The sequence below is a fragment of the Aureobasidium pullulans genome (assembly GCF_000721785.1).
Source record: "Aureobasidium pullulans EXF-150 unplaced genomic scaffold scaffold_23, whole genome shotgun sequence".
Taxonomy (NCBI): Eukaryota; Fungi; Ascomycota; class Dothideomycetes; order Dothideales; family Saccotheciaceae; genus Aureobasidium; species Aureobasidium pullulans.
Genome location: NW_021941043.1, coordinates 160,764 through 174,394, shown reverse-complemented (window position 1 = coordinate 174,394; position 13,631 = coordinate 160,764). Strand labels below are relative to the sequence as shown.

Below are 13,631 nucleotides of genomic sequence, written 5' to 3'. Positions count from 1 at the left end.
CTGCGAGCGTCTCAGCGAGTGCTCAGTGATCAATCTCGACTGAACGTCTTTGGATCAAGGCAGCTCACGGACATGCTACTCCTGCCCACTCAACTCGAAACAAGTAGACTGAACTGAATTAGTTTTGCGGCTCTGAAATGATCTCGCCCCCCTCAGCGCTCGTGTCAGCGATAGATGTAGACTGGTCTCTCAAGGAGTCGTGCGTCATCTCGTGGAACAACGACCTTGACAACTCTGAGGAGCAACTCCTTGGACAACCATGCTCAATCACCCTGTGGATTGGCTCTAGAGTCTCTGATGATTCTTGTGTTGCTTTACTGCAAGTCACTATCAAGAAAAAGTTCTCAGGAAGAGCAAAGTTCTTCGACTTCTTCTTGTTCGTCGATCCGCACCAGATTCAACTCGACAGTGATAATGAGCCTGTCATTCGTAAGTCTTCTATCTTGACATTCCTGACCTTCGCGATGGAGAGTATCAAAAAATTCGACACTGCTTGGTCGCCACATTAGACTATGCTAACTTCATGCAGCGTCGCCGAGTGTTCTCACTTTGCTCCCCAAGATCTTTCCAGTACCACCTGTAAAAGGATGGCTCCGTGCTTCTGTTCAACAAGGGACCATGCGCGACAAACCTATGCAAGTTTTGATGGACCAAAAGGGTACAAACTTTGATGGCACCTCCTTGCATCTTCTCATGCAGCTCCGAGCACTGTCTCGAGCTGATCGGTTCAACATTCACCTCAAGGACGATAGAAACGTTCGCAAAGTCTTGAACACATTGAAGCACGAGTTCTCAAGCCGCATCCCTCAGTCCGAGGTCATCCTCCGCAATGCGTATGCCTCGGGGGGCGTCTGGGATTCATGGGCGCAGTATGGCAAGGAAGTGGCTGGCCCGCACAAATTGGATACGTCCAAAGACGCAGGTGAGTTGTTCCATTTGTTCTCTGCTCGCAAGTTAAGTTAACCTCAAGGACAGAAGCTCTACCAAGTTATAGCAAGACTTTAGTAGAGCCGTCTGGTAGCTTTCAAGCCCTTCCATCTCCGCCATCTTTCAAGCGCGCCGCTGAATCTCAGGAAGAGAGTTCCTCCCAAAAGCGGTTCCGAGAATACAAGTCGCAATTCTCTGATTTCTCCCCCACCGAACCGATCACGCCCAGTACAACCCGCGGACATCCCTCCCAACAGTCAACCCAGGACGATCAGCCAATCCAACTACATCACGCAACTCAGGACAAGGAGCTCGCTCAGGACGACAATGGCGTCCGGGACGACAAGTCAACCCAAGACGGCCAGTCATCTGAGAGCAGTCAACTCACCCACGGCCACGAAGCCACTCAAGAACAGCACCTACCTCAGGCTGCTCAGTACACGAGGGGTCATGCCCAACGTTCGAACCAGGCAGACCCCTTGTCCCCCTTACATGAAGCCCAACTCCCTCCCTATGCCGCTTCGATCACTTCCTCTGAGTCCGATCACCAACACGACATCAAGCCGACCCTCTTTACCAGAGGCACTCAAAACCATGACCTCCCAGCACTTACGTTGGCAGGCCTCGGCGATCTTATCACCGCAGCCGTGCAAGCCCACATTCCCGCCATTGCTGCTCAAGTTCAGCAACACGTCCTGACTGCCCACATGAGAGCTCTGGCACAAGAATCCATTGCAAACTACCTCGCCTCACACATGCCACCCCTTATGCGAGGCTACTTGTCTGAACTCCAGGACGAGTGGGGCTCGGCCGCTCAAGATCTGCACGAAGTCAAAGACGAGGCTATCACAGACATACACTCCGAACGCGAGAAAGTCCTGAAGGACATACAAGACGAGTCACTGACCTCGTACGAAGACTTCAAGGAGAAGATGGAGACCCTCAAGGACGATTTGTTTGTCGATCTCGCTGACAAGTTTACCGAGTTCGAAGAGGCGTCCAAGGCACGAATTGATGCTTCGCCCCCTCAATACACCAAAGACCCCAGAGACACTGTAGACACCGAAGCTGGCGGCAAGAACAGCACGCAAGAAGCAGCCAGGCTCTTTCAACACTACCATCAAGGTCACTTGACCATCGAACAGAAGGTGAAGGTGTTGTTGAGCATTGCCAAATGGAACAACGCCGATGTCTTCATGACTGCCGGTAGAGACATGCAGGAAGCCCTGGTAAAGCACTGGGCCGGGGTTGCAGACTACGCGTCAAACTCGGCACCCATCTTTCTTTGAAGGGGCTTCGCTCTGCTTAGGACAGCGAGTTTGCCGACGGCACAATCTACAACCCTCGTGGCATCCCAAGTGCAACGTCAACGATGCTGCAGTCGCTGGTTACGAGCGACGTATCAAGAACCAACATGCGCCGCCAAGGAAGGGAAATTCCAGGGGCAAACCGCAAAGCCAAAAACCGAGGCATACACAAAGCCAGAGAGCAGCAGCAACATGATCGAGAGACAGAGACAGAGCCGGAGAGGACCCCAAGCCCATCGCCCAGACCGACCGCAAGAGCTGAGCCTGCCGTTGCTGCCGTCGATCAAGCAGCAGAAGCGGAACGAGATCCGTTGAGTCACGATGGTTTGCATTGAACTGGCGCATCATTGGCGCATTGAATTGGCGCATTTGAATCGGAGCATGGAATAGGAGCATTGGAGCGGTGCATTGAATGGTACATAACATGGACAATATACTGGCATGAAGCGACTGAAACTACGGCGTTGTGGGCATGGAGCAACTTTAATCACGGCGTTAGGGGCAAGCATCTCATGGAGTGCACTGACACAGGTTGAAGTTACGATAATGCACGAGATCAATGTAACATAGCGAGTTGAACACAGAGACAGATACCCATATGGTAGAAGAACTCTCCCTTCCAACCTTTCCGCTTTCCCGAATATCTCTTTGCATTTTGATAGCTGTATTCCTCGACAAGCTATGATGCAAGAGCAGTACCGCCATTTCAGTACCTTCCTCCAACTTCACCATTTACACCACCTCCACCCCACAACCCTACCCCTAACCCAAACAAAACACCCCAAAGCAATACCATAACACCCACCCGTAAAAACAGCCACACCCCAAAAATCCCCCTTGCCATCTTTCCCACCCCCGCCACCACAAACATCCAATATGCCCCCAGCCGCCGGCAAAGAAACCAAAACTCCAAACGCAACAACGGTATAACAACTAGCATAATACCTGCCATAATCGCCGACTCCACAAAGCTGGCCCAAACAGATAGGGGTAAGGGATACATTACTGCCGCTTACGAAACCAAAAATGATGACGAAGATGATGAGTAGAACCGGGGAGTCAGAAGAAGGGATGACAACATCAGGAAGCCAAAGAGCAAAGATTGAAACCACGCACAGGAAAAGGGATATTATCATGGTGTTGTAGTGGCCAAAGTGGTCGCCTAGGGAGCCAGAGATGAGGCGGCCGAAACAAGATGCAGCGTTCAGGATGGCGAGGAGTTGGTAGCCGAAAGCTGCAGAACCGGAGATTGTAGAGGAGGTAGGGAGGTTTTGGCGGGAGAGGTAGTAAGAAGGTAGATAGGTTATTGGGATAAAGTAGGCGAGGTCGACGAAGAGGACGCCGAGAGTTGTGAAGGCCATGGCTCCTGTGCCATCGAGGAAGATGCGGTAGTCGGGGAGGGTGGCTCGCCAGAGGGAAGTGGCATCTTTGCGTGTTGGGGGAGGGATTCTGCTGCGGCAGAGAAGGATACTGATGATGCAGAGAGAAAGCAGGATGAAGGCTGTGATACGGATGCACCAGGCCCAGCCAAGATGTGGTAGTAGACCTTGGATCAGAAGTGGGAATAGGACACCACCGACGCCACCTCCTGTCCAGGCAATACCGCTTGCAAGACCACGTCGAGCATCGAACCAATGAGCCACGCAAGCCATCGAAGGAGTAAGCAATAAACTCGACCCCAGCCCTGTGAGCAGAGAAAATGCCAGGAAGATCTGATAATATTCTACTGCGTGTCAGTGCGGTGCAAACATGCAGAACAAGCGACAAACTAACCTGTACAGAAACTCAAACATATCATCCCAAGCACAGTACAAAACATGCCCGCCATCATCAACATCCTAGGCCCAAAGACATCAAAACATGGTCCCACCCACACACCCACGATCCATACCATGAAAGCATAGATAGAGAAGATCCATCCAGTGGAAGTGGAAGATGAGGATGTGAATATAGTGTTGGAGATTATGACTGAGAAGACACCAGTCGTGTTGTAAAGGCCAATAGAGGCAGTAAGGCCGCACCAAGCACCTAGTACTACTAGCCAAGCTCTTGTTCCACCTTCCGGGTATGATGTAAGATCGGAGGGATCGGGCACTGGCGCGCTAGAGTTCTCCAGGTCTGGAGGCGGCGGCGGCATGGCCGTGGTAGATGTGAGAGACATAGCCGTATCTGGAAAATTGATGGGCTTTAACACAGGAAGCGAGTAGAGAAAGAGGATTGGAGGGTTTGAAAATTGCGGGTGTTCGTGTCGAAGATCCAAGTATCGATGGATGAGCAGGACAGTTTTGGGACAGGTGTATACTGCGATTGATCTTGCTAATAATCTCTGAAGTCATGAAGACAGACAGAAGACTGAATCACCTGGCTTACATATAGCATACCTGTAATGTTCAGGATACTGGTCGTTGTACTCGAATCAACCAATCATGGATCATTGTACTGGAATTAACCAATCAGCAGCGAGTGTACTCAAACTGACCAATGAGCGTCTCGTCATCGGGATCTTCCTTCGATCGTACACAGTTCTGATGAGAAACTCAATCTCAAGCCGCCATCGAGATTAATATCGAATTGCGACATCATATCTATGCTTCACAACCTCAGCTCAATGTTGTCAACGAGACGAGAAGGGGAAAGGGACGAAAGCCGCAAGCAATCTTTGTCTGGCAAGCGTGATCGTCATTCTTGGCGTCGTCCCGCTGACTAATCTTGCCTATTGCTTCTTTCTTCGACTGCTTTATCACCTCGAGACGTTCTGTCACCGAAACACAGCGGAGTCAAAAGTAGTCTTATGCTCTGGAAACTCTTCTTTGGCTCACCAGAATGCACGCCAAAGACGCGTTGTCACCGAGCTGAAGTGCCCTGGCCCTTTCGAGAGAGACATACTCGTGTACCTTCTTGCTTTGATCTTCGAGCTCTTTTCTACTACCAGTAGTCCGGATCAAGGACAAACTACAAACAAATCTAAACAACAGTGTCGCTGCCTGATCATGATTCTCTCCAACCCAAAAGAACGATGTCAGCCACCTTTAGCTATACAGCCGCTTCATCAACCCTCCTCAAACTGGCATGCTCTGACCCGTCGCATCACCCCCAAGACCCCCTTCTACTACGGTGTCTTGACGACAAACATCTTTTGCCGACCAACCTGCACCGCTCGTCTTGCTCGTCGCGTCAATGTCCGGTATTTCCCCACTCCATCAGCCGCCAAAGCAGCAGGTTACAAGGCATGTCTGAGGTGCAAGCCTGACGATGAGTTGTTTATAGGCGATGCCGAGGAGGTAGTGATGAAGCTATTGGACGCACTGGGAAGGAAGATCAGGGGACTTGACGCACTGAGTAAGGAGGTTGGAGTCACTAAGAGTTATCTGTGCAGAGTGTTTAAGAGTGTCATGGGCATGACGATAGGCGAGTATGTCAAAGAGTTTGAGACAGGGGGAAAGGGTGAGAACATCATCGTAATGCCATCCGTTTATGAAGCAGGAATGGCTTACACACCGACACTGACGGAGGAAAGCATTGTTGCGGGAGTCGCTAAAGATTCGCCGAACGCGATTGCCGACACCAACACGCATACACATATCTCCGACGAAGAGATATCAAATGATCTGGACACAGATTTTGACCTTAACGAATGGATCTATACTGAGGACTTTCCAAAATGTATGACCCTACCGACCCCCTGATCATCTGTTCTGTCACGTCCCTCTCACACGATGAGCACTCATCTTCTGGTGGAGCATCTGTGGCGACTCAATGGTGCATCTGCAGACTCTGTGATCGCTCTTGATGCATCAGAACCAATTCGTTTGGTACCGGCTCCGAGTTCTCAAACCTAATTCCAATACGCTAGATTGCCGACTCATCTGCTTTCCTTGCTGGTCTCACCATGCAGTAATGCTCCGCTTTGGAGGGGGCGCCAAAGACTCTCGCATCGAATGGCATTGTTTCCTGCACCTCGAAGCCCCATCTCTCGTACAGTCGTCTGCCTGGTAGCGTCGCCTCCACGTATATGGGCAGCCCTAATCGATCTGCAAGATCAACGCCCCATTTCATTGCGAAAGACCCGACGCCACGACCCTGATATCCTGGTTTTACAACCATGATACCCAGATAAACATGCGGTTGTTTCTCCATGATTCGCTGATGACAATCCGCCTGCATCGTGCGGAAGGTATTCAGCGCAAGCATGTTTCCGCCCTCCACGTTCAACGAAACATCCGGAAGCGACGACGGTTGTTCTTGTTGCGCATTCATTGGTGGCATTGGATTGACCTCCCATTGCGCGGCGCCTATCACAGCTTTGGTTTTGATGTCGCGGATGAGCTGAACGTGATCGTTTGGGTCGGAGAAGTCCTTTTCTGGACCACGACGAAGGAACATGTGGATGGATTGGTTGTATCCTCCCGGCCAGAAAGCGGCACTCAGGCTTCCATCGCTTGCAGCAAAGGTGTCGAAACGCAATTTGATGTATTCATCGATCTCCCAGAATTGAAGCGGTGTTGATTCGTAACTCATGGTTGTGGGTGGAACACTTGTGATCATTGAGCTGGGGTTTCTGTCTATCGTTTTGTGTCAAGTGACTGTGTGCATTGAGGTAGATCGCGATTTTGACAGCCTCTCCATCTTATCCTGGGCCCATGTCGCATGCTTCTTATATAACAAGATTAATTGTTTGCTACAGCCTGTTTAGCCTGATTATGCCGATCTATCCCACATTGGGACACCGCTTCACTAACTCCCATCAGTCAGCATACTCACATCTATCAGGTGATGTCTACACGTTCAACGTCGCATCTACATCCTTGCGGACAAAACAAACATCAAACATCAAAAATCAAACATCGGAAAAACCAGAATAACCAAAGGCCTTTGTTTTCCATAGGATTCAACATACCATCTCCCGATGTCACCGCCAATCGAAGAAATCCTAGCAGACTACGACTGGCAACCTGAACTTGTCGAACGCATCTCTTACCGTGACGTCGCTACCCCCATAAAGATCCATCCTCCAAACCCAGCGTGGCCCCAGATATTTCTCGGAATCAGAAATCGCATCATTGCCGCGCTGGGCGAAACCGCTCTCTCTGTAAACCACGTCGGATCAACCAGTGTGCCCGGTCTCTCCGCCAAAGACATCATCGACATCGACCTAGTGGTCCAAGACTCCACCGATGAAAGCGCTTATGTAAAAGCTCTCGAGTCTGCAGGATTTAATTTCCTGCTCCGCGAGCGTCATTGGCATGAACATCGATTCTTCTACACTTCTGCGCCGCAAGCGATAAACCTACACGTTTGGGGTCCAGATTGTGCGGAAGTGGCACGACATCAGATCTTCCGTCAACGTTTACTCGGACATCCTGGAGATTTGGCCATGTATGCTGAGTGCAAGGATGTAGCGGCGAGGGAGACCAGGGAAGATGGTGGGGATATGAATGAATATACTGCGAGAAAGACGGAGGTCATCAAGAAGATTTTGAGGAATGCTTTTGTGCAATTGGGGTATATTAGTGGCAATGAGGGTTATTAGATGATTATAGAGTGAGCATTTTGGCGTCTGTGGCCAATGTCGGTCTTTGGGGGACACCAGAATGGAGATTCAGCATGACATTCGACGTACATAGGTGTGCTTGTTATAGATGTTTGTCCGGGAGCTATTTGTGGCATACATGGAGGGTCACATACAAGACAAAGATCAAGACCTGTGTTCAAGCGGTTGCTGTCAGTATCTCGGCTTTCGCACGCGCGCGCCTATCAGGCAGCGACACGCAGGACAAGGCGCGTTATGCAACAACGCTAGAATTGCAGTCCAACGCCATTTTCGACACGCAAAGCTATGTTTGACGACATTCATCCTTCTCGGTGAACAATCTTTGTTGCATCACGATATGTTTGCTTGATATTTAGCCATTAGGCATAACAGACCTATGCAACATTCGAGATATGCCCTTCTAGACAATCTCGCTTGCTCCAAAATTCACTCGAGGAAGACGACTCGAGCAGTAACATAATGAGGCTGTATTACTTGATAGGAGAACTTCAAAGACCTAGAAGTGATGGAATGGAACTTTTCAATCAGTAGAACTTAGGCCCTCGTGTTTATTCACCGCCGTTGTTAGGCCTTGGTCGTTCAAAGTTTGGTCTACTGTTGATGCGGCCAGATGTGCATTCAAGACTGCTTTCAGAGCTGCAGTGCTTTGTTCTTGCGCTCCAATTGATGCTTGAAGCGCTGCGATCAGTGGGTCGTACTGACTCCGGGGTCCGGATGAAGTTGTGCTTGAACGCGGAGATTCGCCATCTGTCTTTTCACGCTGATTATCTGGCTGGTCCACCGCAGAGACAACTTGAGATGGTTTAATCGCGTCTTCTGTAGGCTGTCGAGCGACTTCGTTTGAGTCGGTGATAGCGTTAACATTGGCAGCACCGGTGGCTACAGGCTTGACATGTTGGCTAGTGAACCAGCGCGACCGACGAGCAGGAAGTTCATATTGAGCCGTGGTTTCGTTTACAATAGTCATTACTTGATCCAACGTTGGTGCTGCATCAGATGTGAACATGGCCTCAAATTGAGGCTTTGTTGGGTCTTTGTTGCGGTTGTAGGTCCAGTCCAGTCGTCTGAGTGTAGAGCTTTCGAGGATCTTGCCAGCTTTTGGGACATAATAGAGTAGTAACCCCCCAACGGTCGTAATAAGGTAGGTAATCAAAACGCCCAACGAGCCATTACGCGATGGGTCGGAGATTCCATCGGGCCTACAGACACAGCCCAGGTATACTCCGAGTCCGAGTATGAAAGCGCCAACTGACCAGTTCAACAGTAGCGATGGTACCTTGATCATAAAGGCTGCGTTGAATGTTGCAGTCTTCCATTTGCACTCCCGTGCGAAACCTTCGATCTGTTTGCGAAATGTCTCAAGTGCTGATTGTCTTGCGTCACTGAGTGGTCCCAAGTCTTGCCATCTATATCGGGCCCTGCGCAACTCTGAGGCCATGATCTCCAGCGTCTCCATCTCGTACTTTGATGCAGGCTTACTGAGCCAGCTCTTTACGTCTTCAGATGTGAACAGACCAGAGATGTGTTGTTGAAGTAGACAAGCGTAGAACACAGAGAGCGATGCAGTCACCAAGCTGATCACGAATGCTGCGTTCGCTGTCCAATGAATAGTATCCGAACTGCCAAGAGAAAGTGCTGTGATTGCGATCTGGGCAATGATGGCAGCCTGGAGGATATACATCAGCCGTGTCTTCGATCCATTGGTCACCCACGATTGAAGTAAACTTACAGCGACCGCAAGCATGGTGCAATCCTCAGCCAGAGCCTTCTTCATGACCATTGCATTATCTGACTGCGATTCCAAAAGATGGGTCTCGATGCGTTTCATGACCTGCCGAGCGTCGGGGAACAACACTAGTAATATTGCAGCTCGAAAAGCGCCATGTTCATCTTTCAAAGTGAGGTAGGATCCCAGAGCATAATGTAGGACGATAGTCTCGACCAGTCGGTATGCCAATTGTGCGATGCCAACAGCAGAGCTTATAATCGACAGGGCCTCCAGTCTGGTCATCCTGACAGCTTGACAGTCAATACTCAGCGATCTGCCGAAATCTGGGTCAATCAGCGTGAATATGTCGATAAACCAGTCTGGTTATTGATCCGACACGTTAAAACGTTTTACTCTGAGCGAGCCCTTTATAGTAGACCGCCTGGGATTTGGTAGGAGATAAGTAGATGCTGACAGTACTGCTGCAGCTCAGCCTCGAGGTACATATGGTGGCGTCCGACTTCGCGTTATCGTCCAGCCTCGCCTCCACGTCGACGCCTCCGCATTAGTGTCGGCGCTTGCGAGAACATTGTTCCATATTGCGACATTGTTTGCGGTCTTACACCTACACCACAGAAAATGGTAGACGATCTTTCTGTTCATGAGATCAGACAAAATAGCAAAATTTCCGAAAGCAGAAATGCTCATTTCAGCAGAGGCAGCCATCATGCCCGTGCATTGACCACGAGTCAGTCACCCTTTTTTGTAACACTTATACCAGCCCATCTACCACAGAATGGTTCACTTACGTTCCTGTTCAATTGACCATTTCATACACAATGCTGCAACTCACAAGCCTTCCATCAGAGCTTCTCTCACGAATCGTGGACTTTGTGGCCACTCCTTCCAGATCGGAACCCAACATCCAACCCACATACCACAGCTCAGGCGAGAACAAGGAGAACATCTGCAAGGTCAAAAATGGACCTACCTATCGTGGTCTCAGCTACCAGAATAGCAAGATGGCCACTAACCCTCGTCCAGATGTTGCCAGCTTGCAAGACCTGCGTCTGGTTTCAAAATGCTTCGAAGGACTCTGTACACCTCTACTATTCCAGTGTGTAAGGGTATTGCCTCGAGCGGAGTCCGCAGAGCGCTATATGCAAATTCTGGAATCGGAGAAACTGAACAGCCATGTCCGAAAAGTGATCTTCCAAACCCGCCATCAACCTCATATGAGCAAACATGGAAGATCATGCTACCGTGTTGAATCAGAAGAAGCAGAAGACCAATACGAAACTCCTCATGAGTTTTTCCTCTCAGCCATGAAGCAGGTCGCGGATTTCGAGAATCTCACACACGCGGAGTTGGTCTTCTCCGTGACGTGCGAGAGTCCTGGTAGCGATATCGACGCTATTGAGACACCCGAATTCCGCGAAGAAGTTCTTGCGACCTTCTTCAGAGGCTTGGTTCCTGCGACAAAAGTGGTCAATTTATCGATCAAGAATCTGCAGAATGTTACTCCCGCTGCGATCATGGGAACAGCGACTTCAGCAGCAGATATCGAGTTCAAGAAGGATTTCGAAGTCGTGATGAAGAGGCTCACGCATTTGAGTCTGAGGATCATCTCGGAAGATTGTTGGCCTGAGCCGGCACACAACTTGGAATGTGGATTCATGCATTCGTTCTTCATTTTCGAGTTGCAAGAGTGTTGGTTGAAGCCGATTGCTGGAAATATTGTCTACCTCAAGTTGTATGAAGATGATGAGGTGTATTGGGGTTTCTTCCCTGCTTGCAATTTACCTCATTTTCCAAAATTGAGGACGATGATATTAGGAGGCATCAGTATTTGCAGCGAGGATCAAGTCGACTGGATTTTAGAGCATGGAGATACACTGGAGGAGTTGATTCTCGATGATGCAATTATTGGAGTGGCTGTGCAAATACACGAGACATTCGTCGACATCCCCACGCGAAAGGTTGTTTACGAGAGGCAAGACATCGTCGGACGGCCTGGCTTCGGACCCAAGGATAGAGGAAGAGGTCGACCGCTACGAGAGCATCAAATTTGGCTTGATCCTACACGTTGGCATCACATTTTCCACCGTTTGCAACATGGCCTGCCGAAATTGAAGCATTTTGCTATCAATCATAGCGATCTGGAGGATCATGCTTTTGACGTGGCGGATTCGCTGGGAAGTGCTTTAGAAGAAAAGCGCTACGCAGCGTTTAACGAAATTGTATGGCACGAATTTGAGGACGAGGATCCAGATGAAGTACTCGTGTTTGCTGATTGGGAGGAGAATGAAGACGACCGAATTGTTGTGCGAAGACCCGATTGCGATGAGGAAGACTGGCAAGCCTTGGAAAGATTGCTTGCCGTGGTGAGAAGGAGAAGGTAGAACTTTCAATGCACCTCAGCTTCGAAGGAAATAAAATTACGATAGTCTGGCTTGACATCGCAATGTAAGGTATACCAATACACGAGACCAATCCTCTTCCACTTGCTACTTTCTTGGTCTCTAGCCAAGATCACGGCGTATGTACGATGGAAGTCGCGAGGAATATTGATACTGCTACTGTCGCCGAGCAAGAATGCCAGGACGTCATCTTCCAGTGGTGTGGATGTCTCCTCTTCCCACATGTCCCGGAAAGAGCCTTGCGGAATATGACTCAGATCGGACTCCAATTTTCGAGGTGTTCTAACGGTGTCTGCGGCGCCCGGAGAAACGATGTCCAGAGCAAAGTACAGAGCATGAAATCTATTCAGCTCGGTACGGCACATGGCGTCAAATTCAGAAAGTGGTCGAGTGAAGCCAGAGAAGACTGCCGACCTTGTTGCGGTTGGAGTAATAGTCCCAAATACGCGTAGCATCATGTTGTCGCTGTAGCTAGGGTACAGAATCAACTCGTCCGGGACGTGTGAGCGCTGACTGATCATCCAGCTCCTACCTTTCGATGGCTGCGCGGTGTGTACGAACCATTGCGACAACATAGGTGATCGAAATGTTAACTGTTCTGCCAACTGTAATTCCAACTCATCAAGAGTGACTGGGATTTCAGGGTGGAGTGATTCGCCGAGTCGGAAGCCGTATATCTGCATGATTGCATACACACGGTCGAGCGGATGTCTTGTAACCCGATGATGAGCCATGCCGTACTGCACGTTCGGATTATTGGTCATAGTGAAGAACAAGCCAGACTTTCGAATTAGATGCTGAAGTTGCTGAGTAAGTGAAATTGCATTCGAGGGCCATTCCGCGGCGAGGCCGACGATATCTTCATGCATGTTCCAACATGAGTTGCAAAACATCTCTAATCGGATGCTGTGTTCACGGCGAAACTTGAGGCTCAGCGGTCGGCCCTCAGACGAGAGAATCATGGCATCTCTTCTGAGCACAGCTTCTTGCAATGTCCAGAGAGAAGTGAACCAGGGGTCTTGCATAAGTGACTGCAAGTCAGAGAAAACCCGTTGCAATTTTGGCAACACCGACTGCTTCTCAATCTCGGTAAGTTCCCAGAGATCCCATCCAGAGATGACACTGTCGAGGTCAAAAATGTTGTCGAAAAGGCTTTGCAGCTGATCATGGGTGTGAAAGTTGAGCCAAGCATAGGCATGTGTGGCTTGCTTGAAGATACCAGCCTGTCTTCCCACCTCGAACATCTTGGTGGCCGTGTCCTCCTGATCGATGCAACAGACGTCTATCCAGGCAAAGTCGACAGTTCTGCCCATGACAGCGATTAAGTTCTGAAAAGCGTTTACAGTGAAGTGCTGCTCCTGAATTGGTGGAACTCGCCATGTCACACCCTTGATTTTCAGAGCTGGACTTCCCGATGGTGCCCTGAACCGGCCCCAGGTATAAGTGAGGATGGCGTACTTTGGGGAAACGACTCCGCCATATGTACTTTCCCCAGCGCGTTGCAAAGAAGTCATGGTAGGGATGTGGAGCAGACGTAGCGGCCAGAGGGGCATGACATCCCTCCAGAAATTCTCGGTCCTCTTATCCCCATGGTAGCTCATAGCAATCCGACAAAATGATTTTCGTGTCAACGACAATGTGAGATGTCTGATGCCCAGCAAAAGATTCTTCACGGTATGTTGTTGCGGATCTGTCCTCGCAGTGGTTCATCGGCGAAC

General features: G+C 49.8%; 8 protein-coding genes across 8 annotated transcripts; 4 read left to right on the top strand and 4 right to left on the bottom strand.

Annotated features, from left to right (window-relative positions):
• Positions 1–137: 137 nt before the first annotated feature.
• M438DRAFT_338660 (uncharacterized protein) lies at positions 138–2,216 on the top strand (the record flags this gene model as incomplete). Its single annotated transcript, XM_029904143.1, has 3 exons — positions 138–429; positions 530–922; positions 976–2,216. The coding sequence occupies 3 exons, from the start codon at positions 138–140 to the stop codon at positions 2,214–2,216; spliced, it is 1,926 nt and encodes a 641-aa protein (XP_029756879.1).
• A 743-nt stretch (positions 2,217–2,959) lies between these two features.
• M438DRAFT_281224 (MFS general substrate transporter) lies at positions 2,960–4,371 on the bottom strand (the record flags this gene model as incomplete). Its single annotated transcript, XM_029901224.1, has 2 exons — positions 2,960–3,960; positions 4,008–4,371. The coding sequence occupies 2 exons, from the start codon at positions 4,369–4,371 to the stop codon at positions 2,960–2,962; spliced, it is 1,365 nt and encodes a 454-aa protein (XP_029756878.1).
• Positions 4,372–5,215: 844 nt separating this feature from the next.
• M438DRAFT_242240 (uncharacterized protein) lies at positions 5,216–5,686 on the top strand (the record flags this gene model as incomplete). Its single annotated transcript, XM_029899556.1, has 1 exon — positions 5,216–5,686. A coding segment is annotated over one exon (471 nt), but the record flags the coding sequence as incomplete, so codon positions are not given.
• Positions 5,687–5,744: 58 nt separating this feature from the next.
• M438DRAFT_348618 (uncharacterized protein) lies at positions 5,745–6,788 on the bottom strand. Its single transcript, XM_029906186.1, has one exon. The coding sequence runs from the start codon at positions 6,750–6,752 to the stop codon at positions 6,084–6,086; it is 669 nt and encodes a 222-aa protein (XP_029756876.1). The 5' UTR covers positions 6,753–6,788; the 3' UTR covers positions 5,745–6,083.
• A 260-nt stretch (positions 6,789–7,048) lies between these two features.
• Positions 7,049–8,098, top strand: M438DRAFT_348617 (UPF0157-domain-containing protein). The gene has a single exon (XM_029906185.1). The coding sequence runs from the start codon at positions 7,141–7,143 to the stop codon at positions 7,762–7,764; it is 624 nt and encodes a 207-aa protein (XP_029756875.1). The 5' UTR covers positions 7,049–7,140; the 3' UTR covers positions 7,765–8,098.
• Positions 8,099–8,305: 207 nt separating this feature from the next.
• Positions 8,306–9,796, bottom strand: M438DRAFT_358587 (uncharacterized protein; the record flags this gene model as incomplete). Its single annotated transcript, XM_029907274.1, has 2 exons — positions 8,306–9,451; positions 9,515–9,796. 2 exons carry the CDS (start codon positions 9,794–9,796, stop codon positions 8,306–8,308), a joined length of 1,428 nt encoding a protein of 475 aa, XP_029756874.1.
• Positions 9,797–10,911: 1,115 nt separating this feature from the next.
• On the top strand, positions 10,912–11,445 carry M438DRAFT_254038 (uncharacterized protein; the record flags this gene model as incomplete). The annotated part of the gene is made up of 1 exon (XM_029899686.1): positions 10,912–11,445. A coding segment is annotated over one exon (534 nt), but the record flags the coding sequence as incomplete, so codon positions are not given.
• A 721-nt stretch (positions 11,446–12,166) lies between these two features.
• Positions 12,167–13,427, bottom strand: M438DRAFT_358585 (uncharacterized protein; the record flags this gene model as incomplete). The annotated part of the gene is made up of 2 exons (XM_029907273.1): positions 12,167–12,255; positions 12,446–13,427. 2 exons carry the CDS (start codon positions 13,425–13,427, stop codon positions 12,167–12,169), a joined length of 1,071 nt encoding a protein of 356 aa, XP_029756872.1.
• Between the last annotated feature and the right edge of the window lie 204 nt (positions 13,428–13,631).

Coding starts and splice junctions, on each gene's coding strand:
- M438DRAFT_348618 (XM_029906186.1), bottom strand. CDS start 6,752: ATGAGTTACGAATCAACACCGCTTCAATTCTGGGAGATCGATGAATAC.
- M438DRAFT_348617 (XM_029906185.1), top strand. CDS start 7,141: ATGTCACCGCCAATCGAAGAAATCCTAGCAGACTACGACTGGCAACCT.